This window comes from Rousettus aegyptiacus, unplaced genomic scaffold (genome assembly GCF_014176215.1).
Source record: "Rousettus aegyptiacus isolate mRouAeg1 unplaced genomic scaffold, mRouAeg1.p scaffold_m13_p_13, whole genome shotgun sequence".
NCBI lineage: Eukaryota > Metazoa > Chordata > Mammalia > Chiroptera > Pteropodidae > Rousettus > Rousettus aegyptiacus.
The window spans coordinates 62953503-62980837 of NW_023416288.1; the positions used below are offsets into that span (position 1 = coordinate 62953503).

The 27335-nt window shown below is 57.9% G+C and overlaps 1 protein-coding gene and 2 pseudogenes across 2 annotated transcripts; 2 read left to right on the forward strand and 1 right to left on the reverse strand.

Moving 5' to 3' along the window:
* The first annotated feature begins 2096 nt into the window (after positions 1–2096).
* LOC107512798 (kielin cysteine rich BMP regulator) lies at positions 2097–26326 on the forward strand. Of its 2 annotated transcripts, XM_036230932.1 has the most exons (42): positions 2097–2353; positions 4592–4782; positions 5340–5529; positions 5604–5680; positions 6339–6423; positions 8347–8414; positions 8611–8707; positions 8852–8934; positions 9163–9256; positions 10132–10214; positions 12246–12339; positions 12472–12551; positions 12628–12721; positions 13052–13137; positions 13209–13290; positions 13512–13664; positions 13754–13860; positions 13938–14031; positions 14207–14380; positions 14514–14596; positions 14752–14845; positions 14938–15126; positions 15401–15571; positions 16840–17016; positions 17726–17811; positions 18090–18180; positions 18312–18394; positions 18475–18568; positions 19069–19242; positions 19463–19545; positions 20155–20275; positions 21486–21565; positions 21763–21862; positions 22356–22444; positions 22787–22889; positions 22984–23126; positions 23431–23603; positions 23687–23798; positions 23891–23992; positions 24850–25014; positions 25464–25770; positions 25908–26326. In XM_036230932.1, the coding sequence occupies exons 1-42, from the start codon at positions 2275–2277 to the stop codon at positions 26174–26176; spliced, it is 5100 nt and encodes a 1699-aa protein (XP_036086825.1). In that variant the 5' UTR covers positions 2097–2274; the 3' UTR covers positions 26177–26326. The 2 variants fall into 2 exon arrangements, with proteins under 2 accessions (XP_036086825.1, XP_036086824.1); XM_036230931.1 differs by lacking the exons at positions 22356–22444; positions 22787–22889 and having other exon boundaries at positions 4619–4782.
* On the reverse strand, positions 20820–20945 carry LOC118611088 (annotated as a pseudogene).
* On the forward strand, positions 24413–24531 carry LOC118611107 (annotated as a pseudogene).
* Positions 26327–27335: the final 1009 nt, after the last annotated feature.

The window sequence follows — 27335 nt, forward strand, 5'->3', positions numbered from 1 at the left end:
AAAGGGCAGAACCACTGAGATGTTTAGGAAGAAAGAAGAGGGTACGAGGTGCTCCTCTCAGGGAGTGGGAGCTTGGATTCACCAGGGGACCGCAGTAGGATTTCTGGCAGTGTTGCGTGGCCACCGAGGTTTGTGGCCATGAATTTGATGTGAAACCGGTCAGCCAAGTGGTGGGTCCTTCTGCGGTGACACTCAGGTGCTCTGACAGAGGCACTGGGAAAGGCAGGCGAGGGCCTGGAGTAGGCACTGTGGGAAGGCGAAGGGAGGGGTAGCTGGGTAGAATAAGGAGGCACGCGGAGTCAGGGTGACTGGGATGACTGGGGGGCTTGGGCTCTTGGTGATAATGAAGTTTACAGAGTGGTACAAGGATGCAAATCCTGACAAGCCCTCCATCTTTGACTCTAGGAAAGATGGCCCCCAAAACTACTGGAAGCATGAGCCCCTCATTCAGAGGCTGGCTAGGGTCATGCCAAGGTTGAAGCTAGGCTGTGTGACAGGCTTGGCCAGGCCCTGGGATCCCATGAACCTGGCACTGAATCTGGGTTCTGCAGTTTAGTCCTAGCACGACTTTGAGCTGCTTCCTGCTTCTCCCACATTCTTCATCTGTTAAATGGGAAGAAGGCCCCCACCTGCATGGTTGGGGTGACCACGCAGAGATCGCACAAGAGAAGTAATGAGTCGATGTCGATGTGCCAGGCGCCACGCCGGGCGCTCTTTTAGACCATTAATTTATTTAACTTTCACAAACACTCTGTGAGGCGGGTGCCATTAGAGCTACATGTCACAGCTAGGAAAAATTAGCTGCTGGTCACCAGCAGAAAACATCAGCTCCAGGATTTGATTAGCCTCTCCGCCACCCAGACTCCCAGGGGACCTGCCCTACGACAGGTATCATTTTTCTTAAGGCCGGTGGGAACAGAGCTGCCACTTCCTTGTTCCTTTTCCGCTGGCTGTCCCTAACTTCCCTCTGCTCTTGTGAGCCTTGCTCCGGGCCAGCTGAGGTCAGGTCTCGGCACTGGCTCACAGCCTCCCTGCCCGCTGCTGCCGACTGCTTAGGCCTTATTAGGGGCCCACACTCCTGGGGAGAGAGGCTGCCCTCTCTCAGGATGCAGGGAGAGTGGGCTGGAGGGACCTTTGTCCGTGCCTGGGTTAGGGGGAGGGGTGGCCTTTGACTAGCTGGCTTTTAGGCAGGAGGAAGAGGCTTCTGCAGGATTCGTGGCTCCGCCCTCCACATCTCTTTGCTTGCGAGCTCGGGGCCCAACCCCACCTCCCCCTGCTTCCCAGCTGCACCGAGGAGTGTCCCAGACTTGTGGGCCCTGTGGCCAGTTTCTTCACTTCCTCTCTTTGGCCCCCTCTGCTTGCTGAGCCCAGGGCCCAGGCCTGCCCCCAGCCCTGGCCCTTGCCCTGCTCCCTGCCCCTCACCCCAGGCTCACCCCCAGGTGAGACCTGAGCTCAGGAGCTGGAAAATGGGTTTGGACCAGCTAACGGAAAGAAGCCTTGGCATTTGGCGCTATGCCGAGGACTTCTGGGATGGACAGGGATGGTGAGTAGAGTCCAGGAAAGAACGTATAGGTGGAGGAGTATAGGTGGAGGAGACTCGGAGCCTCTGAATTCAGAGACAGCCAGTAGAGTAGCATCTATTGTTATTTGTTATTTATTGAGCACTTAGCATATGCCAAACACCGCCCTGAATTTTTCATCTGCATAATCTCACCGAATCTTAATTGCAAGTCTATAAAGTAGATACTATGACACCCAGTTTACAAACAGAGAAATTAAGACACGGAGTAGCAAGGGGTCTGACTAAGGGCATATGGAATTGACTGAGCAGAGATTTGAACCCAGGTCAGTCTGCTTTTCCTACAGACAGGCAAGAAAGGGAAAGGTGACTTGGAAGCCCAGGGAGCTGGAGTAACCCAAGGGGACTGGGATACCAGCTGTTCCAGAGAGACGAATCTGTATTTATTTGCAGGGTCTCCTCTGGCAGCTTATGCTGATTTCACCCCACCCCCCACCCCCACCCCTCCCAGCTTCCTGTGGGGCTGGGGCTGCTCTCCAGGCCCCTGCACCTCTGAGCCAAGGCTGGGCCTGGAGGGGGCTGGGACCCTGGGGTCGAGGTGCCTAGCAGGGAGCCAGGCACAGCTGGGAGCAGTGACAGATTCCAGAAGCCCTCCCTGAACAAAGGCTGAATGGGAGGTGGCCTGGCGTGTCCCCACCCCGCCTCCCCCAGAGCCTGCTGAGCCGAGACCACAGACAGCAGCCAGGCCTGAGAGCATGGCAGGGTCCAGGACCGCCCTGCTGCCCCTTGTCCTGCAGCTCGTGAGCCTGGCTCCAGCCCGGGGTGTGAGCAGAGGTAAGTCGGGGCGCAGAGGGCTTAGGGGCAGCTGGGCTGGACCCGGCCCTTCCTCAGGTCAGTCTGAGGGGACAAGCTGTCTCTCCAGGCCCCGCCGAAGGGGCGCGTTGCCTCCAGTCCGTGGAGGAGCCAGCTTGATGGGGGAGCACAGCGAGAGTCAGGGGTCCAGGAGAGGGAGGGGCTTCCTGTTATGGCCGTGGGAGGAATTCCTGCAGGCAGCAGAGGAGCAGAGGCTGTCCTGGAATCCCGGAGTCTGAAGTTAATTATTTGTCTTGAGAAAGGGGGCCTGCTCTGGGAGCTGACTTAGAGTCTCGGTCTGGCTCTCACCCAGCGGGACAGGCAGGAATAGACGGGTCAGGGAGGGGAACTGAGGACAGTTCCGTGGGGAGCAACTGGGCTTTGTGCAACACTCAGGAGCTCTTTCTTCAGGTCTCTCCAGGCAAGAGACCAGCCTTATCCTGCTCGAGGGTCTCAGAGGACTGCCAGCTTCTCCCTGACCCTTAATTGTTCCTGTTTAAGCAGGTCTGGAGCAGGATCAGGGGGATGAGAGTCAAGCTAGGGTGGATGGAGGGTTTAAGATGCCGGGACCCTATCCTTGACTGCCATTCATGGGGCTAGGAAGTAAGCCGGGTAGGGGAGCCACACGAAGACAGCGAGGCATTCCAGGTAACCCTGTGCAGGGGAGAGGGCCGGACGATGTGCACAAGAGGTCTGGGCACCGCGTCTGTTAGAACCCCGAATGTGGGGATAGCACAGCAGGCTGAAAAGGTGGGAGGCACTTGTGAAATGTCGTATTTGGACCTGCTGGTGGGAGCCATCGGATGTGTGATTTAGAAAGGCTGTGTAGAGGGGAGAGGAGCAGGCGGAGGCAGGGAGGACGGCTCTTGTCTTCGGCCTCCTGAGTGGAGACAGGGAGAAGAGCGGACAGGGGGATGGGCTGGGGGACGGCTGCGTGCAACAGAGACCAGCGGGATTTGGGAAGGGTGCAAAAGCGGGAAGCCGAACTCCAGATTTCTGAGCAGGTGGAGGAGACAGCCTTAACCAAGCCAAGGAACTCAGGCCAAAGCAAAGGTTTGGAAGGAAGAGGACAACTTAGGTTTTGGAGTAGAATCTCCAACGCCCCTCCGCTTGGTGGAGGCAGTGGGGTGGTGGGAGGAGTGCCTCATAAAACTAAGAAAGCCTTTAGCCACCCCAAGCGGGCCTCACCCTTGAGCGTGAGCGAGTGAGCCGCCTCTGTGGGAAAGACCCTCCCCCTCCCTCTTCTCACCTCCTCCTCCAGACTCCAATTCCCCGCCTACCCCATGTGGAGGTCTGTGGAGTTAGCTTGTCCTGCCCCCACCCCCCTTCGCCCCCCTCCCCTTTACTCTCCGACTGCAGGAGAAGGATCAGAGCAAGGTGAAAGTAGCTGTCTGCGACCTTAGACCTGAACTGCCCTCAACATAGTGTCCTCTGGAGCCAGGGATAGGCTGTCTTCATTCAGTCCAGCACCTCGAACGCCAGCGGGAGCCCTTCCAGCACCTTCCCCAAACCTTTCAGAAAATGCAGCCAAGTCTCACTTTCTGAAGCCCATCTTGCCCAGTGTGGGATCCCTAGGCCTCTAGGCCACAGGCCTGGAAACAGCGGCCAGGCTTGAGGTGGGGACGGAGAGAGCTATTGCATCCCCTGCCCCGCCAGGCATCCTCCCAAAGTGGCGCCCTTTCCAATAGGCGGAGACGGGCAATTGGCAGCAAGGTTTACTCACACCTGACCCCAGGCACTTGAAAGCAACCCCACCTTTCACGTATCTGTCTCTTCCTGCACTTCAGCCTGTGCTGGCTTCTGGGCCCTCCTAGCGTGACATGTCTGTCCCCCAAACTGCCTCTGGCCAAGGCCCTGGCCCAAGTGAGAATAAATGACCCTGATATCCCCCCCATGGCTGGGAACCCCTGCCGAGTCAGGCAAGCTACAGGGAGGCCCTGGTCTAGATATTCCCTGAGTGGGTCAGGGTTCCTGGAGCTGGTACCAGGAGGATTGGGTCCCCTTCTTTCCAAAGGAGAGGCTTCTGCTATGTGGGAAAGCCGGTTGGGTCACTTTTGTCCACTTAAGGCTCCCTTCTCCTTCCACATGTTCAGTCCAGCACCGTCACAGATCCTACCTCCTTCCCTGTGTGGTGGGTGGATAGGTGAATGGGGGTGGGGCACAGGGCGGCATCCCTGGGAAGACAGAACCCAGGAAACCTTGCTAACCCCTCCCCCACAGGCCCACTGGGGATTCTTGTGCTTTCAGGCAGGGTCGTCTCCAGGGAGCCCCTGGGGCTTGACACCTATGACTACCAGCAGCAAGCCCCAGCCCACTCTTCAGCCCCTGCTGGGGCCCCCCAGGGGCAGTGGCGCCCCCTGGAGGAGCGGCTGGGAAGGCTAGAAGCAGAGGTGGCTGAGCTCAGAGAACAGGTACCACTGGGGCCAGGAAAAGAGAGGAGCTGGGCTTGGGTGGCAGGGAGGGGGGATTGGCCAGGGGACCCTAAAATAGAATTTTGTTTTAAATGCACATGGAGAGGTTCTTATCTGAACAAGTTCTTAGAGTCGTTTCTTTCATAAACGTGGAGAACCTCCGGGATCTCTGTTTTGTCGATTCAGACTTCCACATCCTGTCACGTAGTCGCAGGCATTCTGGAGTACCTACTGTGGAGAAGGCACCATCAGGGAGGATTTGGGATGGATAAGGGTCCTTAACTGTTGAGGCTGGGGTGTGGGTCCCCTTCTGTCCAAAGGAGAGGCCTGGGGGGGCCCTGTGCTCCCCTGGGAAACCGTTCGGCCCCCAGGCCCTGAGAACTGTGACTGTTTGAGCTGGGTGCTGACTGGAGGTGGACCCATCCCTGCTCTGGAATTGTCAGGTTTCCTTCTCATTCTGTCTCAGTTTTCACACCCCGTAAATCTGCAGGAGATGGTGGGGAAGCTGAGCCAGCCCCTCTCCCCAGCACCTCTCCCCGCCTCACTTTTTTCCCCAGAACAAGGACCTGCAGGGGAGGGTGAGGCAGCTGGAGTCCTGTGAATGCCGCCCAGCTTCTCCCCAGTGCTGGGGGCTGGGGCGGGCCTGGCCGGAGGGGGCTCGCTGGGAACCTGACCCCTGCACGACCTGCGTCTGCCAGGCTGGGACTGCGCACTGTGACCCTGTGCCCGGCCTGCCTCACTGCCGCGGTGAGTGCTATCCACCTGGCCTCTAGGGCCTGGAAATGAGTGTAAGTACCTGAGTGACAGCTCTGTCTCCTCAGGCTGCAGCCACAATGGTCAGGCCTATGGTAATAGGGAGACCTTCTCCCCAGATGCCTGCACCACCTGCCACTGCCTGGTGAGTTCCGCGACCCACCTGAATTTCCTATACCTGTCCTCTCACCTGTCTGTCTCACTTTAGCTACCTGTCGCTGCAGCCTAGTGTGCCGAGAGTTAAGTAATGGGGTCTGCCTGCCTCTTCCCCTTCCCCACCCCCCAGCCTGGCAACCCACGGCCATCAGCTGATTCTGAGTAGTTCTACTTCCTGGGGCTCAGCCCCCATGCTCATGGTGGGCGCCCCTAGGCCCCTACGATTTGGGCCTGGCGAACGGTGGCATGAAAGACAGAGAGGATGGTGTTGCCCGCCGTCCTGCATTGTCCCCTCATCTGTGGATGTCCTCCACCTGCCCCTGTCAACTACCCGCCTGCTCTCTCCCACCTGGCTCCACATCCACCTTCTGGCCTTTTCTTCCTCACTCCATCGAGGAAGGCCCCGGTCCCCTTTCTAGGATCTCTCCACTCTGGGAATTTGCTGGCACCTGGAAGAAGTGATTTCTGGGGTCAAGAGGGTCAGGAGGTGATGGGGCGGGGATAGGACGTCTCCTCCCTCACGTCCCCTGAGCCAGTTTTGCCTATCGCTCTTCCTCCGGCGTGTCCCACCTGGGGACGAGGTTTCGGGTCTGGCCCTGCCGGCCGGGATTCCGCTGCCTGTGCAGCAGCAGTCTGCTTCCCCACAGGAAGGAGCCGTAACCTGTACCCAGAAGCCATGCCCAAGAGGACCCTGCCGGGAGCCAGGAGCATGCTGCCCACACTGCGAGCCAGGTCAGACTCCTGCCAGCCCCTGCCCTGCCTCCTGCACTTGCTCTGGAGCCCCCAGAGCCATGTTCTGCCACATGTCACAGGCCCAGAGGGTGCCTTGCCCACTCACTCTGCCAGTGGCTAGGGGATTTCAAAACCGAAGCACAGTCAGCAAATACTGCCTCTGGCCTGGGACGAACCCAGAGGCCCTGTACGATCTTTTACCTGCCCTCAGGGAGCTTGTAATCTAGTTAAGAAGATAAATTTATAGCTAATATAATACAAGATTTAGGATCCGATGAACAGATTAAGAGGAGGTATAGAAAGGCAGTAAGCAGTTAATTGTCAGAAGGGAGGGCAGGAAGGCAGGGAAGGCCCACCCTGTCTAGGTGTCAGGGTGGGCTTTACAGACAGTCAACTGGATCGTCAAGGGAAAGGGGGAGTTAACTTGAAGGAAACAGTACTTAAGGGCCCTCTGGGTGCAAGAACAAGGTGGGGGGAGGTGTGTTGCAGAAAAGTAGTCTGGGAAGGCCAAAAGAAACAGACTGCTATAAGCCTTGTAATTTGAACTTTCTTCTGTGGGCAATGGGGAGCCATTGAAGGTTGAAGAGTGAGTGTAGCATGTTCAAAGAGGTGTTTTGGGAATATTCATCCGATATGGGCTGGATGCAGAGAGAGCAGTTAGGGGGCTATCACAGCAGTTGTCTAGGCATGGAACCAGGGATGGCACTGGGCTGCAGAAGGAGGGGTATTTTTAAAGAATGAGCCGGGGCTGGTGTCTGATTGGATCCCATGGAATAGTGGGAAAGTAGGAGCACAGTAGTGCCAGCGGCATGAAGAGAGCTGGGAGGAAGCGGAGGCAATGCTCCGCCGGGCCGCATCACCAGGTCCTTGTCGGGGAGACGGTTGCCAGATTTAGCAAATAAAAACACAGGATGCGCTATTAAATTTGAATTTCAGATAAACAGCCTATACTTTTTTATTGTACATAAGTGATTTGGGACATCCTTATACTTAAAAAGTGTAGGTTGTCTAACTTATCAAGGTAAGAAATGTCCAAACCTATAGAGAATTTTAAAAAGAGTTTATTTGAGCCAAAACTGATGACAGTTGCCAGGAAGCAAGCTCTCAAAAGCTCTAAAGAATGACGGTTTTGCAATTTCCTTTAGGCATTTGAAATTAGGGCGAAATTAGGGCAGGAACATAAAGCAGATTACATGAAGGTGGGAGAAAGCAAGGTGGAGATCGGCTCCAGGATAGTTAAGATCAAGATAGTTAAGATCGCCCTCCTGAGGGTGGTTACAGTTGTTCCAAAGGTGTGTTAACCTAGGTGCACAGAAACAATGGACAGGGATTGCTTAAGGCAAAGATAAACCTTTTACTAAAGAACTATATACTTGGGTCATGACTACCCACCATACACAGTTAGGTCCCCCCGAGAGGTGACTTTCCATAGAACCCCTTTTTTTCATACACAATCTGAAATTCAAATTTAACGGGGTGCCCTCTATTTTATCTACTCTACCCCAGGAAAAATCTCATATGGTAGTGGGAAAGGCGGATGTCTGGAAATGTAGCCTGGGAGTCTTGGCCAGAGATGAGGAGCTAAGTCTCAAAGACACACACACACACACGCACACACACACACACACACCCGTCTGTGGGACACATGGTGCCTCAGGGCCAGTGCAAGCCCATATGATGTCTTTGGCAAACTTTTTTAAAAGGCACCTTTCCTCAACAGTTTCATCTGTTGTAAAATAATGGAAATCTACTGAACGTGTTAGAGTCGAACACTTTACCGCCACCTGCTGTAAAGTTGTCGTAAATACCAAAATCTTTGCAGTCTGTCACCTGAATGGGGCCCCTTCGCTACGGCAACTTCAGGGGTGCTTTTGCCCCAGAACTCTGGGTCTCTTACTTAGAGGCCTGGCCTTGATTTTGCAGGCTGCCCTGGAGGTCACAGAGCTGGGGAAACATGGCAACTGGAGCCCTGTGTCACCTGCACCTGCCAGGTAAGGGAATCGGAGCCTGGCCCCCGCCTCCGCACTACCCCAGGCCTGGCAGTGCCAAGCCCGATCTGGCGGTCAGATAGGGCTACTGTCCCCACCCAGGCATTGAGGTCTGGAGTCTGCTAGGCCTGCTAGGCCAGCAGGGTGACTCAGTAACGGGCAGTGGAGAGGGAGGGAGGGCTCAGTGTCTGCCCCACAGGCAGGGACCGTGCAGTGCCAGGGCCCCTCGTGCTCAGAGCTCAACTGCCCGGAGAGCTACACCCCACCCGGAGAGTGCTGCCCCATCTGTCGGCCAGGTGACCACCCCACCCTGCCTTGCCCCTTCTTCCCCTTAGCCCCTGAGGGTCCAGTACCTACTTGGGGGTTATGCCTTCCCTCGGGTGGTGTCTGCTTGCCCTGCTCTCTGCTGACCAGCCTGTGATCCTGGCTACCCTCCCCAGGCTGTGAGTACGAGGGGCAGCTTTATGAGGAGGGGACCAACTTCTTGTCCAGCTCCAACCCTTGTCTCCAGTGCTCCTGCCTGGTGAGTCCCCCTACAGCTTTACCCAGGCCCACCTCCTCCTGGACACCCACCACCCTACCCTGGGGCCATTCTTTCAGCCCCTCACATGCCTTCCAAGGCCTGGCGCCAATGAGGTTTGCTCTCTGTCCTGACCCTGTGCCCCACCCCTCCAAGGGTGTCAGACACCTGCCCGCCCTGCTCTCTCTGGGAAGCAGACCCAGAGACTTTATAGCTGTTGTTACATTACAGAGAAGCCTGGTTCACTGTGTCCCCATGAAGTGCCCACCCAGCCCCTGCCCTGAGCCAGTCCTGAGGCCTGGCCACTGCTGCCCGACCTGCCAAGGTGAGCCCTGCCCCTTCCCTGGTGTCGCTGCAGCAGGGCTGTCACACCATTTCTTCAACTCCAGAGCCCACTCCACTGGCTCTGACCTGGGGGTTTAGTCAGTGGGGCAGCAATGCTCGGCCATGCCTGCTCTGGAGGTGGAATGACTGAGCTCAAATTCTGCCCTTGCCACTTCACGGCTATGGGCCTCTGAGTGAGCTACTCTGTGCCTCAGTTCCCCTTTTGTAAGGCGTAGATAATGATATTCTATGTTAGTAATGCTGCTTTGTGCACATAAGACCCAGGGTAGGCCTTCGAGGCAGACCACTAGAGGGTGACACTGAGTCACATACCAATACTGTCGCAAAGGCAGAAATAGCAGCAGGCCCCCAGGTACTATGGAAACTCAGAAGGAAGGAGAACTAATCCAGCCTGGGCAAAGGAGGAAAAGCATCCTGGAGGCATCGTGTCCTGAGCAAACCTCAAGGATAAAAAGCAGTTACCTAGGTGAAGGGTGAAACAGGGCAGAGGGCATCCCAGAAAGAGAGGGCAGCCAGAGAAAAGGCTTGGGCCTGACACACAGTGTGAGGTGGGTGGATGTAAGGTGGGAAGGTGCAAGCAGACAGGAATGGCCTCATCTCACAGTGAGAGGTGGGGAGGTGGGCTTGGCCATGCTGGGTCCTGGAAGGCCTAGAAGGGCAAACTAAGGAGCTTGGCCTTACCCAGCCTGGGACACTAGGAGTCGCCAAGAGGTCTAGGCAGAGGCACGACCTGGTCTGGTCTGAACTCAGAGGAGAGCCCTCGGAAGGATGGAGGAGGACGGGGGCAGGCTAAAGCTGGGATCCTGGCCGGCCGCTGCCAGGCCTCCTCTCGGCTCATCTCTCTCCCAACCACAGGCTGCACAGAAGGTGGCTCTCACCAGGAGCACGACCAAGAGTGGACCGCACCTGGGGACCCCTGCCAGATCTGCCGGTGCCTGGTGAGCCCCGGTGCTGCTCCTGGGCTTGCTCCGTCCCTCCTCTCCCTGAGACCCACCATATTTATCCCTTCGTTCCACTGAGCACATCCCAAAGGCACTGTGAGGGGAGAGAGATGGAGAGGACCTGATCCTGGGTGCTGTGAGGGTGGGGGTGGAGTCGTGTCTGCCTGTATGCTGAGCTCTGAGCACAGGAGTTGAGAGCGCAGGTTTGTGAACAGAACTCAAGGAGCTTACAGGTTACAGAAGTGAGGCAGGGCAGGATGGAGCAGGTGGCAGCTCTAGGGAGGGACGAATGCAGACTGACTCGAGGCATCTGTAACTATGCTGTCTGATCAGTAGCCACAACCGCATGTGGCCACTGAGCCCTTGAAATGTAGCTATTCAACTTGAGATGGGTTAAAAGCATAAAACACACACCAGATTTCAAAGAGTTAGCATTAAAGAGGAATGTAAAATATCTCGTTCATACTTTGTGTTGATTATAGATTGAAATAACATTTTGGATATGTTGGGTTGAGCGGTATATATTATTAAAGTCTAGTTTCATTTGTTTCTTTTTATTTTTTGAAGTTTAGCTACTAGAGAATTTGAACTAACATAGGTGGCTTGGGTCATATGTCTGTTGGGCAGCACAGCTGTAGGAAATCTTTATCGAGGGGTAATGTTTACCTGGGTCTTACAGGGTGAGGAGGATTCGAGCAGAGAGAAATGGGGAAAGACACCCCAAGGTGATGGTGTTTGGAAGTGGGGCCTTTAGAGGTTGAATCGGTCCTGAGGGTGGAACCTCGTGAATGAGATCAGTGCCTTTACAGCTCCCTGGCCCCCTCCCACAGTGTGAGGACACAGCCAAAAGGCAGCCACCTGTGAACCAGGAAGCAGGTTCTCACCAGACATTGAAACTGCTGGTACCTTGATCCTGGACTTTTCGACTTCCACAACTGTGAGAACTAAATGTTTTTGATGAGCCACCCGGTCTATGGGATTTTATTACAGAAGCCCAAATGGACTAGGATGCCAGGTGTAGGGAACAGTCGGGGCAGAGCCTGGGGGATGAAGGTAGAGACACGAAGGCCTAGCGTCCAGGCAGGGTACATGCTGAGGAGGACTGTATCTCATGGGGGCTGAGGCCAGCCACAGAATGACAGCCTGCCGAGGACTAAGGACTCCACTGTGAAGGCCTCAGGGCCCCTTTGGAACCCTGTGCCTCCCTCCCTGTTCACACTGACCGCCCTCACACACCGGTGAGAAGAGTCACTGGCTGGCCAGACACTAACGGGGCTGAAGGCGGGTGTGAACGCCAGGGCCGGGGTCTGTGGGGAGAGGCCATGGGGAGTAGCAACAACCACTGTTTATTAACCGCCAGCTTCCAGAAGTGGAGGCCATACCAGACACCTTACCTCATCCCCATAAGAAGGACAGAAATACCACTGTCCTTTTTTTTTTCAGATGAGTAAACTGAATCAGGGGGCACTTAAGGTTATATACTGTATTAGTTTCCTAGGGCTCCCGTAACAAAGCACCACAGACGGAGAGGCTTAAATAGCAGAAACGTGTTGTCTCACGCTGTGAAAGCCAGAAGTCCAAGATGAAGGCGCGGCAGGGCTGGTCTCTTCTGAGGGTGGTGAGGGAGACTGTTCCGGGCCCCTCTCCCCTGGCTTCCGATGGCTGGTGGAAAGCTTGGTGTTCCTCTGCCTTCATCTTCACATGTTGCTCTCCGTGTGTGCATGTGTGTGTGTGTGTGTGTGTGTGTGTGTGTAAATAAAGTTCCTTTTTATAAGGACACCAGTCATTGGCTTAGGGGCCACCTCTCCTCATCTTAACTCATTACATCTACAACGAACCTATTTCAAAATTAGGTCACGTTCTGAGGTAGCGGGGTTAGGACGTCAACATATGAATTTGCGTGTAAGGTGGGGGCACAACTCAACTCTTAACAACATCTAATAGTGGAGAGCTTGCAGTCAAACACTGTTTCTGCCACTTGGCTGAACTCTGATGGCCCCCTTCTCCTGCCCAATCTGCCCCTACCAGGAGGGCCACATTCAGTGCCGCCAGCGAGAATGCTCCAGCCTGTGCCCGTACCCAGCCCGGCCCCTCCCGGGCACCTGTTGCCCGGTGTGCGATGGTGAGTCAGTGGGTGGAGCCCGGAGGGGCTCAGAAAGCTAACCGACAGCCCAGCCTGGGTCTCCCAAGAAGACCAGGACATGGGGCAGTGAAGGAACCCCGAGGAGGGTCTAAGGCACTCTCTTCCCAACAGGCTGTTTCCTAAACGGGCGGGAGTACCGCAGCGGGGAGCCGGTGGGCTCCGGGGACGCCTGCTCGCACTGCCGCTGTGCTGTGAGTGTGGCTGCCCCGCCGGGAGGGCCTGGCTTCTGGGCCTGCCTCTCAAATGCTGACCAGGCCCTGTTGTCAGAATGGGAGTGTCCAGTGTGAGCCTCTGCCCTGCCCAGTTGTGCCTTGCAGACACCCAGGCAGGATTCCTGGGCAGTGCTGCCCAGTCTGTGCAGGTGAGTGGGGGCCTTGAGTCACTGGGTGAGGCTCAGGCACTGGCCAGAGTCTCTGGGTGTGTTTGGGGGAGGATTGCTTCCTTCGGACCTACAGGAAGCCCCTTGAACTAAAGTACAGGAGAAATCTTTTACAATCCTAAGCTCCTGTCACTACCGATGAGGAATGAGTTCTTACCTTCTCGTGGCAAACTGGGCACTCTCGTGGGGCCCTTGCTGCTGGGAGAGGCCATGGACGGCTGTGCTCATCAGGGTGGAAGGTGGATGTCAGGGTTGTATGAGGCTTCCCCATCAGCCTTCAGCCCTGTCCCTCAGTTCCCCTGTCCTGCTCAGGCTGTGAGTACCAGGGACACCAGTATCAGAGCCAGGAGACCTTCAGACTCCAAGAGGGTGGCCGCTGTGTTCACTGCTCCTGCCAGGTACAATCTCGCTGTCTCGAATCCCAGATCTGTCTCCTCCTTGAGGGCCTCTCACCCAGTCTTCATCCTAGGCTGGTGAGGTCTCCTGCGAGGAACAGGACTGCCCAACAGCTCCCTGTACCCGGTCCAATTCTGGCTCCCAGATGTGCTCAGGTGTGTATGTGGGGGGTAGGGAGAAACAGTTGCAAAGGGGTGCTGCTTCCGGAGGCTGGAGATGGAGGGGTATTCCTTCACAGTAAAGAGGGGCATTGCTAAGTCCGTCAGCCCTTCCAGAGTATACTCAGAGACTGCCATGAGGATGGCAAAGCTAGGGTCCTGGGAAGGGTCCTGTGGTCTGGGATGGACAGGGTTAGGTGGCAACTCCCTTCTTGTAGCCTGCATACTCGATGGAGAGGAGTTTGCTGAGGGGGTCCAGTGGGAGCCTGACGGTCAGCCCTGCACTGCCTGCTCCTGTGAAGATGGGGTGCCCACGTGTGCGGCTGTGCTCTGCTCCCCAGCTCCCTGCCAGCACCCCACCCAGGCTCCTGGTGAGTGCTTCATCCTAATCTAGCTTTCATCTCCTGCTTTGCTCAGCCCACCCTGATCAGCTGGTCTCTGATCAACCTGCCCCACCCAGGTGCCTGCTGCCCCAAGTGTGAGAGCTGCACCTACCATGGCCAAGTTTATGCCAATGGGCAGAACTTCACGGACTCAGACAGCCCTTGCCACACCTGCCACTGCGAGGTATCTCCCCAGGCTCACTGCTGCCCTGCTGCACCCCTCCTGGGGCTCACCCCCCTTGTCCTCTCTCCTGTTCCTAGGATGGAACCGTGAGGTGCTCCTTGGTCGACTGTCCACCCACAACCTGTGCCAGGCCCCAGAGTGGCCCTGGCCAGTGCTGCCCCAGGTGCCCAGGTATGTGCTTACTGCACCTGTCTGGCTTGGGGAAGCCTTGGATTCACTCTGCCCTCCCACGGGCCCCCTCCTCTCCTTGCATGGGGACAGCGTCCAAGGGGCAATGGCTCTGAACTCCAAGCGGCTCCCAGCAGCGTCAGCCTTTGCCCCTACTCCTGGCCCATCCCCTGCCCAGACTGCATCCTGGAGAAACAAGTGTTCGTGGATGGCGAGAGCTTCTCCCACCCCCAAGACCCCTGCCAGGAGTGCTGGTGTCAGGAAGGCCAAGCCCGTTGCCAGCCTCGGGCCTGCCCCAGGGCCCCCTGTGCCCACCCGCTGCCTGGGCCCTGCTGCCAGAATAACTGCAGTGGTGAGGTGGACAGGAGGGGGGAGGGGGGACAGTCTCCTGGCCCCATCTATGGACGTTTAGGGCTGGGAGGGCAGCATGACCCCTATAGGGTAAGTCGGTCCTCTCCCAGGCCTATAGCCGTTCCCTTCCCCAGGCTGTGCCTTTGCTGGGAAAGAGTATCCCAATGGAGCAGACTTCCCCCACCCCACTGCCGCCTGCCGCCTGTGTCACTGTCTGGTGAGTCTGCCACTTGGATGGGAGGAGGAGTCCAGGGGAGTCGGGGAGGGACTTGAGGAGGCCAGGGTAGGTCCACCACAGTGGGGTGGGCAGGGGCGGGGGTCTCCTTGGCTCCCGCCACTAACCCTGCCTGCCCGGTCCATCTCTGCACGCAGAGCGGCAACGTGCAGTGCCTGGCTCGCCGCTGCGGTCCCCCGCCCTGCGCAGAGCCGGTCTCGCTGCCCGGAGAGTGCTGCCCGCAGTGCCCAGGTACGAGCTGCACCCCTTGGCGGCTCCTCCCTGGGGGGTCCCCTCCGCAGCCTCTCCCTGGCCTCCCCGTGATGCAGGCTCTCTCACTTCAGCCCCCCTCTCCGGTTGTCCGCTGCCGGAGGGCTTGGTCCCCGCGCGCCACCAGGAGCATTTCTCCCCGCCCGGCGACCCCTGCCGCCGCTGCCTCTGCCTGGACGGCTCCGTGTCCTGCCGGCGGCTGCCCTGCCCGCCCGCACCCTGCGCGCACCCGCGCCGGGGGCCCTGCTGCTCCTCCTGCGACGGTAACGCCCCGCGGCGCCCCCTGCAGGCCCTCAGGGCCCCTTCCACCCACGTCCTCCACGTCGGCCGCAGCCCGGCCTTCGCGGTCCCCCTCTTGCTCCACGTCCTCCTGTCTCCGGCCCCAGACATGCCCCTTCCTCGTGGTCCTGCCCTCCCACGTTGGGGTTCTCACTGAGAATGTGGGGAGACAGCGCCCCCTTCACGGGGCCTGGGAGGTCGTGGGCTTGGCGAACAGCCACCACGGCCGCCAGCCGCTGCCCTCTCGCCTGCCCCCAGGCTGCCTGTACCAGGGGAAAGAGTTCGCCAGCGGGGAGCGCTTCCCTTCCGTCGCCGTCCCGTGCCACGTCTGCCTGTGCTGGGAGGGCAGCGTCAGCTGCGAGCCCAGGGCCTGTGCCCCTGCACCGTGCCCCTTCCCCGCTTGGGGTGACTGCTGCCCTGCCTGTGACGGTGAGAGGCAGGGGACTGGGGGGTGGGGGTCGCGGGGAGTGGGGGGACGGGAGGTCTGGGTCTGTCTTACTGCCCTAGAGTGGATCCAAAATACTTAGTACAGTAAGAAAAATAAGCACTGGGTTAAAGCCTGGATTTTCTCCTGCCTGCGATGCTATTTGGCTGTCATATCACCTCTCTGGGCCTAATTTTTTCAATGTTTTAAAAACTACATTTGATAAATGTGAATTTTCATAAAATGCACGTAACATAAAATTTGCTACCGTAATGATTTTCAAAGTGTAACCTAATTTTAACTCCTGAAAAAAAGAGAGAATTGAATGAGACCTGTCTTCCAGTCTTCGTTCCCTCTTGTATTATCTTAAGTAATATTTTCTAAATATTCTCTATCGCCTGTAGCTTTATTTAGTATTTTTCTTCAAATTAATTCACTTTTAAGTTTAAATTTATTTACAAAGAAGTCTTTATATCATACTGCAAATGGAAAATTAGATTTGCCAGGACTAGAATATTACCATAGAAATGAATACAATTAGAAATGAAATATTAAATTTGAGTGAGATACTTTTGCCTGCCAAGGCTTTGAGCCCAAGACTCACTATCCCTCCCACCCCCGCCTTCTATTAACTTTTTTAAAGAGGATTTTTATGTTCACAGCAGCATCGAGAGGAAGGTGCGGAGATTTCTTGTATACTCCCTGCCCTCACACAGACACAGCGGCCCTCATTAGCAATGTCCCAGTGTGGCACATTGGTTACAATTGATGAGCTTATGCTGACCCATCGTTGTCACCCAAAGTACTGTCTCTTTTTCAAAAAGGAGGTCAGCAAGTGTCAGCTGTTAAGGGCAGACTGCCACCACCCTGGGACCCTCCCCGCCTCTTTGATCGGAGGGCTTGAAAGAGCATGGGAAAGGGGTACCTTGGGTCCAGGCTACCTAAGCCATCGCAAGCAATTCCCAGCTCTCCTCAGGCCGGGGAAATTCGTGCCTTCTGGCCCAGCAGTGGCCTGCTGGGTATTTGACAGATTTCATGTGGGTTTTCCCTATAGATTGGACAGGGAGATTTCTTTGCAGGCCAAAGGGGAGGAAGTTTGCTATCTCCCCCCACCCGCTCCGTTTCGCCCACTAGCCTGGACTGAGCCTCCCTCCCAGCCATAGCCAGGTCTCTGAGGCCTTGGACTCGGGCCTGGCACAAGGTCAGAATGATGATCGCTGTCCTCTCACCCCTTTCTGCACCCTCCCCTGCCTTTCTCTGTCCTCTCTCCAAGGCTGCGAGTATCTAGGGGAGTCATACCTGAGCAGCCAGGAGTTCCTGGATCCCCGAGAGCCCTGCAACGTGTGTACCTGCCTCGGGGGCTTCGTGACCTGCAGCCGCCGGCCCTGTGAGCCTCTGGGCTGCAGCCACCCACTCACGCCATCTGGGCGCTGCTGCCCCACCTGCCAGGGTAGGGCAGCACGTGTTCTTCCACTGCCCCTCTGGCCTCCCAGCAGCTCAGAGCCCCCTGGTCTGGCCACCCTCGCCCCTCCCTGCGATAACCACACAGTAAACCCACACTGTGTTTACATCAGACGCCGCACACTGTACCCATGCCCTCCTCTCTGTCCCTGCTGCCACTTCTCGGTGACAGTTATATTAACCAAATAACTGACCTCTATGCTTCCAGATCTTTCTGCTCTTAAATTGTCTCACCGCCTTCCTAAAATATCACATCGCGACTCAAAACCCTTCTATGGCTCCCACCGCTCTTAGGCCATCCCAAGGGGCAGCCTCCTTCCCTCCTGCTGGTTTAGCACACCCTCGGGAGCCCAGCCCATCTCTCGCCTTCCTCTCCAGGTGTGCCCACCCCTCATATTGCCTCCCCACGTTGGCCCACACAGACGGCACATTCTCAGCAGCCTGCGCCTCACCGCCGGTCCTCACTCCTTACCGCTGGGCCGGCATCCTTCTCCCGCCCCTTACCTTCCCAGCCGCTTTTCTTTCCCTTTCAGACTCCCTAAGCTTTGGTAGATGTCCCCAGGCCTGGCTGTGTGTGCGTACGGGTGTGTGTGTATGTGCGTATGCGTATGAGCATGTGAGTGTATGTGTGTGAGTGTGTGTGGCAGTGGCGGGCCCCATCGATGGCAGCTCTTCCCTTGCATTCCCCGCTCTGCCAGGATGCCTCTATCATGGGGTCACTGCTGCCCCTGGAGAGACCCTTCCTGACCCACTTGACCCCACCTGCTCCCTCTGCACCTGCCAGGTGAGGTGGACCTTTGGGAACTTGATAAGCTTTCATCCCTGATCCTCCTCTCTGTCCAGGGGTTGTTTTCTCCACCCAGGTCTCATGGGATACATTCTGCCAGTGACGTCTAGCAGGGCAGGATTAGATTCAGTTCAGGTCTCCTGGGCCAAGGGAGGGGGGTTGGGGCCTGGCATGCCCAGGAGGGTTTCATGCCTGGTGCCCTGGGGCAGTGTGTAGCCTGGTTTGAGGGTGTGATGACATGGGAGTCAGGAAGTAGCAGTGTGGTCTCTCTCCAGGAAGGTTCCATGCGCTGCCAGAAGAAGCCATGTCCTCCAGCTCTCTGCCCCCACCCCTCCCCGGGACCCTGCTTCTGCCCCGTATGCCACAGTGAGCTGCTTTCCACATGCACCTGCCCCTCACACCCTTCCCTGCCCCTCCTCTCTCCCTTTCTGCCGGGCCCGGGGTTGGCCAGGGCGAGGTGGCACAGCACCTCCACCCAGGAAGCATGTCACCCACAGGCTGCTTCTCTCAGGGCCTGGAGCACCAGGATGGGGAGGAGTTCGAGGGACCCACAGGCAGCTGTGAGAGGTGTCACTGTCAGGTATGGTAGGGAGCTGTCAGAGGGGGCTGGTGCGGGGTCTGGACCTCAGGAGCAAGTCGCTGAGCCTGCATCTCTTGCAGGCCGGCCAGGTCAGCTGTGTGCGACTACAGTGCCCCCTCCTGCCCTGCCCACTCCAGGTCACAGAGCAGGGGAGCTGCTGCCCCCGCTGCAGAGGTATGCCTGGCCGGTGGGGCTGCCACCTCACTTTGGCCCCTGGGCCCACCCCTCCATCTGCCTTACCTCCCTGTTCGCCCATCTAGCCCTCCCTTCCCTCAGCCCTTGACGAGACTGAGGTTTGGAGAGACTGAGTCACCTTGGGTGTATGGTTAGTGAGGGAGCCTTGCATTCATTGCACATGTATTTATTAGATGCCTGCTGTGTGCCAGGTACTGTTGTTGGTGCTGGGCTACAATGGACACTGTCTGCTGCCTGACATTTGGTCGAGCAAGCAAGCAGATGTGGATGGGATTAGAGCCCAGGCGTTCTGACCCCAACCCAGAATCTTTCCCCTCCATCGCAGACAGAATATCTGCCCCAGGCCACCTTACCACCTCATCCCTGCAGCGTCCCCTCCCCTGCCAGGCCCACATGCCCTGCTGACGACCCAGGGTGGGCGGTCAGGGCAGACATGAGAACCCAGACTCAGCGCTCATCCCTGCCCACCTGGGACACAGGCTGCCTGGCTCATGGGGAGGAGCATCCTGAAGGCAGCAGCTGGGAGCCTCCCGACAGCCCCTGCTCCTCCTGCACGTGTCACAAGGGCGTCGTCACCTGTGCCCGCATCCAGTGTGTCAGCTCCTGTGCCCAGCCCCGCCAGGGGCCCAGCGACTGCTGCCCTCGATGCTCGGGTATGGGGAGTGGGCAGGCATGGATGGCACAGAGGCGGCGGCTGCCGGCACCTCCCTGCCTTTGCACTGGGCTGGGTGCAAAGGGACAGGCTGTTTCAGCCATTTTTGCACACCCTAATCCTGGGGGCTGGGGCATCTCGGGGGAGGAGAACCCCACCCCTGGCACTGCTGCCAGACTGAAGTCTCCCTGGTCCTATTCTGCTCTTACCCCACCCCCAAGACTGTGAGCACAAAGGCCGGAAGTATGAGCCAGGGGAGAGCTTCCAGCCTGGGGCAGACCCCTGTGAAGTGTGCATCTGTGAGGTGGGTGAGGGCCATGCTGAGGGGCGGGGCACCCTGAGGGTGCAGCCTGGGTGCTATGAGGAGCAGGCACTATGAGGGTCAGAAATAGGAGTGTGTCCCTGTGGCCAGGAGGTGAGGCAGGGCTTGGCGTAAGGAGCCAGGAGGGCTGGGAAATCTGGAGTTAGACATGGTCACTGATGCTGAGCGTGGGGTGAGCGCGTATAGGAGGTAGGGGGAGATACCTGGGAAATGTTGGGGGGCCATGTCGGGGAAATTCCAGTTGAAGGGTAATGGGGAACCAAGGGAGGGCATTGAGCAGGCAGTGACATCATAGGTCAGGAGATTAGGCCGTGAGGCTGGGAGAAGGAAGGCGGGAGACTGCCCGAGGATGAGACCTCACATGAACATTCAAGCCCAAATGACTGGAAAGAGAAAGGGCCATCGTCTCCGGGGATTAGGGCATGCAGTAGGGAGCATGTCTAGGAAGACACTGAGTCTCTGCAGACTGGAGTCTGACATGCCAGAGGAGGTACCCCAGACAGATGGAGGGGCATGGACTCTGGGGGAAGAGGGTGGCTCTTGGCTTCCATGGCTTGGCACTCACCCCCTACTCGCTCATTCCTGTTGTAGCCGCAGCCTGTGGGGCCTCCCAGCCTTCGCTGTCACCGGAGGCAGTGTCCCAGCCTGGTGGGCTGCCCTGCCAGCCAGCTCCTGCCCCCTGGGCCCCAGCACTGCTGCCCCACCTGTGCCCGTGAGTCCCTGGATGTGGGGACAAAGAGGGCAGGGCTACCATCCCCAGACGGTAGCTCTGCCCCACAGTCCCAGCCCCAACCCCAGCCCCAGCCCCAGCCCCAGCCCTTTTCTGAGACCAGGGGACTGTTCTGGAAGTCCTTGCCCTGGCGAATGAGCCTTGCACCGCCACAGGAGGAACTGGGGAAGCTGGCAGGACCCCTTGACTTTGAAGCTGGGAGCAGTTTGTGGAGCATCTTGCTCAGCAGGTGGTGCTTCCCGCTAGCCGTTGTGCCGGCTGCTGGCTTCTTGAGAGCAGTGACGTCAGGACCAGAGGGGCAGCGAGTGGCCCAGCTACGCTGGGAGTGGGGACTAGCTATTCTTATCAAGACCGCTGGGATATGCTTCGAGCACAGAGAAGGGGACTAATATTGATTAAGCGCCTACTGCATGCCACACGCCATACTTGGTACTTTTTTTTTTTTTTTAGGCGAGGCAACCCTTGGTTGACCTCACAGATTGCAAGGAACTTGTCAGCTTACAATCCTCTATTTTTTTTATTTTTATTACTACAGCACCCGGTCTTCCTAGGTGGTCTCCTGTCTCCCATCCAAATACTAACCAGGCCCGACCCTGCTTAGTTTCCGAGATCAGACAGGATCGGGCTTGTTCAGGGTGGCATGGCCATAGACCCATACTTGGTACTTTTAATAAACAGTATCTCATTTAATTCTCACCATTGCCCAGTGAGGTAGGTATTATTTTATTGTTATTATTACAGATGAAGAAGCTGAGGTTCAGAACGGTTTGTCGATCTGTCTAAAATGGCACAGTCACTGAGTCCTGGCCAGGATTGTAACCTGGGGTCCCTGGCTTTTTGTGCTTTCTTGTGCTCTTTTAGCCAGGCAATATGAAGGAAGTGGGAATTTGTGGCAAGTTGGGCACGGGCTGGTCCTCAGAGACCTCAAGCTGAGGGAGCGGCACGTTGTCTGTCGTTGTCGGTTAGCAGGCCCCCACCCTAGTAGCCTAGCAAAGTTCCTTTTCAAAAGTCTAAGCTCTTCTTTGCTGAACCAAAGGGAAAGGGATTTATCCTTCCTGGAGTCAAGGTGCTGAGGACACGGGTATGCTGTGGGCCTAAGAAGTCTGGGGATAGAGCGGGTAAGTGGGATCCACTGGGCTTTCATGCCCTGCTCTGCCCTTCTCCCCGTCACATTGCATTCTCGCCTCCACAGAGGCCCTGAGTAACTGCACGCAAGACCTACTGGGGTCTGAGCTGGCCCCACCAGACCCCTGCTACTCCTGCCAGTGCCTGGTGAGCCCTCCTGCCTTGGGGACTCCCAAAGTCCCCTCTTCCTCCTCTGTGGTCTGTGGCTGACTCCTGTCCTGCAGCAGCTCTGGGCTTCCCTCTCACTCTGCCATTTGCCTGCTTGTCCTGAATGTCACATTCTGCCGAGGCTCCGCACGCTCCCTTCCGTTCTCTGCCCATGGTGTTCACATGCCCTTCCACAGGACCTGACCTGGCTCTGCATTCGCCGTGCCTGTCCTGAGCTCAGCTGTCCCTCATCAGAGCGCCATTCCCTTCCTGGGAGCTGCTGCCCTGTGTGTCAGGGTAAGTGCCCAGCCTTGACCCGCACCCTCAGAGCATGAGCCCAGGAAGGAGACAAGAGGGGTAGGTGGCATCCATGGGCTAAGTAGGCAGTCCGGGGTCTGCACTCTGAATGCAGGCGTTGTTCTTTTGTAGAAATGGAGGACTATTCATTGGGGTGGAGGAGAGACCCACGAGGCAGAGGAAGGCAGGGAATGAAGCCTGGATTCTCAGGGCCTGGCTGAGGGTTGTCAGCAGGGATTAACAGGGACCGCTTAGCTGGCAGCAGGCCAGAGGAAGGTTCCAGCCTCTGGCTCTTCAGGCTTCCAGAGCCCTTTAGAGTCTCAAGCCCTGCCATCTAGTAGGCCATCTGTATGCTGGTTGAAGAAATTAACATCGTCAGGGTGCTAACTGAATGAGGAGGGCACCCGCTGCTGTGGGCCTTCAGGGTGACCTCCAGGGAGGTGGGATGCAGCTGGGAGGACAATGTCCCCGCAGCCTCATCTCTTCCCATCAGAATGTGTGGTGGAGGCCGAGGGCAGGAGAGTAGAGGATGGGGAGAGCTGGCAGGACCCCAGCAACACCTGCATTACTTGTACCTGCCATGTGAGCTGGGGACGGGAGGGTGAGGGTGGTGGAGGACCTTATAGGTGGATAACGGGGGAGCCTCAGGACACTGGGCCAGCAAATATGGAGTCTTTAAGGTAATTAGAGAAGGGTGCCCGCACTGGGCAAGAAGGGCAGAGGTACCCTGCGCTGGAGCAGAGCTGAGGGCTGGACTTCATCCGCCCCCCCCCCACCCCTTCATGTAGTGGGTGTCCTTGTGGGGCAGGAGCAGAGGAAAAGGGGCTGCTGCCTCAGACTTTGACCCAGATGGTCCCCAGAAGTGTGAGACCAGGGACCCCAAGCCCTGCTGGAAGTCCCTAGAGCAAAGACGTCTGTCCTCAGTGGGGCCAAGCAGAGTGCCACCTTGAGGAGTGCCAGGCCCTCTCCTGCCCTCACGGCTGGGCGAAGGTGCAGGAGGCTGGCAGGTGCTGTGAGCAATGCCAAGGTGCGGGTCAGGACGATGTGGGGGAGGAGGAGCGAGACTCAGTGTAAAGGGACTGGCGGCTGATCCTCTCCCCCTCCCTGCAATGTCCCTTCAGCTCCTGCCCAGTCGTGCTCGCACCAGGGCCGAGAAGTGGCCTCCGGGGAGGGCTGGGCCGTGGACGCCTGTACCAGCTGCTCTTGCGTGGCTGGCACTGTGCGCTGCCAGAGCCAGCGCTGCCCGCGGATCTCCTGTGGCCCCGTGAGTGTCGCGGTCTAGGGCGGTGGGGTTAGTGGACACGTAGCACCGCGATCCTGGTGCAACTGAGAAGGCGGGAGGAGGACGAGGTTGGGCCGCGGTAGCGGCCGCGGAACCGGAAGCGGGGGCCGGGAGCGGGCGGCGGGGGACCCGGGAGCCTGCAGTTCCTGGAGTGGCCACGCGGTGGTGCCCTGAGCCCGCCCTCAGTGAATCCAGGAGCACGAGCGCTCCGCGGCCCTCGGGAGGGCTCTGAGTGGGGCTCCGCGCGGAGGGCGGCGTGTCTGACCGCGTCTGGGGCTGAGGCCAGGACGAGGCCCCCGCCCTGAATCCTGGCAGCTGCTGTCCCCGCTGCCTGCCCCGGCCAGCTTCCTGCATGGCCTTCGGAGACCCTCATTACCGCACTTTCGACGGCCGCCTGCTGCACTTCCAGGGAAGCTGCAGCTACGTGCTGGCCAAGGACTGCCGTGGAGGGGACTTCAGGTGGGCAGCTCCCTCTGCCTTCTCCCTAACCCCCTACACCCGTCCCTGCTGACCACTGAACCCGGGCTTCTCACACACCACAGCGTGCACGTGACCAACGATGACCGGGGCCGAAGCGGGGTAGCCTGGACACAGGAGGTGACAGTGGTGCTGGGAGACGTGGCCGTGCAGCTGCTGCAGGGCGGGAAGGTCACGGTGAGCAGAGCTGAGGACCGGGGGAAAGGTGGGTCCCAAGCTGTCCACTCGTCTTTCCTGAGGTCGCCCCTCCCGCCTCCGTTCTCCTCCAGGTGGATGGACGCCCTGAGGCCTTGCCCTTCCTGAAGGAGCGGCTGCTGTACGTGGAGCTGCGGGGACGCACCGTGATCCTGCACGCCCAGCCGGGGCTCCAGGTGCGGCCAGGGCGAGTGTGGCCGGGGAGCCCTGGGCCTGCTCACGGTTCTATTTTCTGTAGAGAGGGTAGGAATACCAGCTATGTCCCCGGCCAAACGAAGCCAGAGAGGTGAGAGAGTTCTGCTAGATTCTGAGGGGAGGGGAGGAATCAGGGTCAGAGACCTCCGGGTGCAGTGAAAGGAGTTCTGAGCCTGGTTTCTAACGTTGACTCAGCCACCAACACACTGGGGCTCTTAGGTCAGTACCAGTCCTCTCCGGGCCTCAGTTTCCTCATTGGTAATATGGGGGAAGGGTTAATGGAGAGGGGAATGCCAAGTAAGGTCTCCTAGGCGGTTCAGAGTTCCTTCCATGTCAAAGTAATTCGCTTCCCTGCCCCCAGCAAAAAGCATAATTTATAAATTCATAAAATAAGACTTGTCGTCTACGGCCATGCCACCCTGAACACTCCCAATCCCGTCTGATCTCGGAAGCTAAGCAGGGTTGGGCCTGGTTAGTACTTGGATGGGAGACCACCTAGGAAGACTGAGTGCTATAGGCAAAAAAAAAAAAAATTAAAAAATAAGACTTGTCTACACTTACAATCCAAACTCTAATTGTGTTTTTTCCTCTGTAAGGCCTGAATGCCCAAAAGATAGTGAATCTCAGGAGGCGCCTTCCTGGGGGCTGTGGGTGGCTCTTCACTGCTGCCAGAGCATGTGGAGACTTGGCCTTGGTCAGGGTAGCCTGGCTTCCATCCGCCCATTCTCCTCTCCGACACCAGGGGGCAGGCGGACACGGAGAATGTGGCCTGGATGGCCCGTGGGCTTCCTGGGGTCCCTGTTTTTCCCCACTCCCCAGTCCCAGCCTCTCTGCACAGGTGCTGTGGGATGGGCGGTCCCAGGTGGAGGTGAACGTGCCAGGCTCCTACCGGGGCCAGATCTGTGGGCTTTGTGGGAACTTCAATGGCTTCGCCCAGGATGATCTGCAGGGCCCCGAGGGGCTGCTCCTGCCCACTGAGGCTGCATTTGGCAACAGCTGGCAGGTGAGTGGCACAGGGTCCCGGAGGGGCGGGGGGGGGGGGGGGTGGAGAGGGCGCAGTTGAGCAGTTGAGCAGTTGAGCAGTTGAACGGGGGGCGGGCGGGTTGACACAAGACAGGCTTTTTGGTTTTCAGGGTGGTCCGGGGGCTCCTTGCCTGCCATGGAGCTAGGAGCGGCAAGATGGCTGAAGAAGGGCTCATCATAGGATTCCCCAAACCCTGCTTTGCTACTCACAGGCTGTGTGACCCTGAACAAGTTACTTGCCTACTCTGGGTGTTCGTTTTTGTCCCCAAAATGGGGACAAAGGAAAAGTGGTTGATGCTCCCTTGCTGTTCTTGTAAAGAGGTTTTTGAGGCTAAAACAAAACATTGGGTAGAAATTGCTTTGAAGGACAGCACACGAAAGTTAGCTGCTAGTAGTTGCTGTCACACTAGAGCTACTTTCCTCGCCTAGGTCCCAGAGGGGCCAGGACCTGGTCGGCCCTGTTCCAAAGGCCACGAGGTGGATCCGTGCCGGACGGCAGGGTACCGTGCCAGGCGTGAGGCCAATGCCCGGTGTGGGGTGCTGAAGTCCTCCCCGTTCAGTCGCTGCCACGCTGTGGTGCCACCAGAGCCCTTCTTTGCTGCCTGCGTGTATGACCTGTGTGCCTGTGGCCCTGGCTCCTCAGCCGATGCCTGCCTCTGTGATGCCCTGGAAGCCTATGCCAGCCACTGTCGCCAGGCAGGGGTGACGCCTGCCTGGCGGGGCCCCACACTCTGTGGTGAGCGGGCAATGCCCAGGGACGGGGAGGGGTGGGTACAGAGGGCTCAGGCCTGGACAGGGTAGGTACGGGGAGGGCCACAAGGTGTGAGCGGGGCAACTGGAGCACTGTGACCTTGTCCTCTACTGCACCTGCAGTGGTGGGCTGTCCCCTGGACCGTGGCTTCGTATTCGATGAATGTGGCCCGCCCTGTCCACGTACCTGCTTCAACCAGCACGTCCCTCTGGGGGAGCTGGCGGCCCACTGTGTGCGGCCCTGCGTTCCTGGCTGCCAGTGCCCCGCAGGCCTGGTGGAGCATGACGCCCACTGCATCCCACCTGAGGCCTGCCCCCCAGTCCTACTCACTGGAACACAGCCGCCCAGCACTGTGCCCAGCCCCAGGAGGGAGCCCCCGGGGGCACCCTGATCCAGGACGGCACTGAACAGGACTCATCATCCCCTTGGAGAGCAGCGTCCACCCTCACCACAGCCCCTGGGCACTGAGAGCCTGGGCCTGTGTCTCACAAAGACCCTGGCCGTGTTGAGTCAGAAGCAGTAAACTTGGGGCCTGCCCTAAGGCTGCTGTGTGTGCGTGCTTCCTGCTGGGGTGGTGACACGAGCTGCTGGAACAGGGGGGCTAGGGGTCAGTGTCCCCAGAGTCAAAGTTACCAGCCGTGGGGATTCGGCCCTAGACCTTGCTCGCTCCTTGTGCCTGCATTCTGCATTGCCCCCCACCTGCTACACCCTGGTGCTGCCCTGCAGTGGGCAGAAGGAGGACCCGGGTGTTCTGGTCCCAGCCCTGTGTAAACATGTAGCCGGCATGGCCCGTGGCCCTCATGTGCGACCCGCTGTGGATCCATGTGAATCCTGCAGGGGCTGAGGTGCATGGAAGAGGCGCGGTCCCCACATGACATCCTTTTTCTTCTTGGTTTGGGGCACACCAAGTACTCGGTTGCCTCCATGGCCACTCTGAGAGCTGGTGACACAGAGACCCCATGCCTGGGGTGGGGACCAGGCCCTTGATGAGATATGCACACATGTGCATGTGTGCGCACACACCCCGGAAACCCAGATAAGCACGTACGGCACGTGTGCACAGCTGCATGCATTCACGGCCACGCCTGATGGGTATGTGGGCAGGGGACACACGTGCGACTTTCGAAGAAATCCCTGTAGGGGAACGAACATGGGTTTGAAATAGAAAGACTATTTATTTGAAAAGAAAGGTCTCTTTTTAAAGAGAACTCTGATTGGAGTTCTTTTTGCCACCTACCAGCTGTGCGACCTTGGTGTGTTAGAGACCTGGGCTAAAAGATCAAAGGGGACCCTATTCTCATTGCTGGGTCCCTAATATTTCAACAGGAGGAAAAGGGAGAGTGTTGGGCTGAATCGAGATGATCGGCCTGCTTCGCCCGCTTCTGCCGAGGCTGCTCTCTGGGGCCCGGAGTGGGGAGCCGGCTCCCTTCTCTCGCTGAGCAGCGGGCAGACGAGGCTGCAGAGGTTGCAGACCATCTCATGTATTCATCCCCTCCTCCAGTTAGAATTATACAGACTGTTTTCATCGGATGTGTTTTGGGTATTGCAAG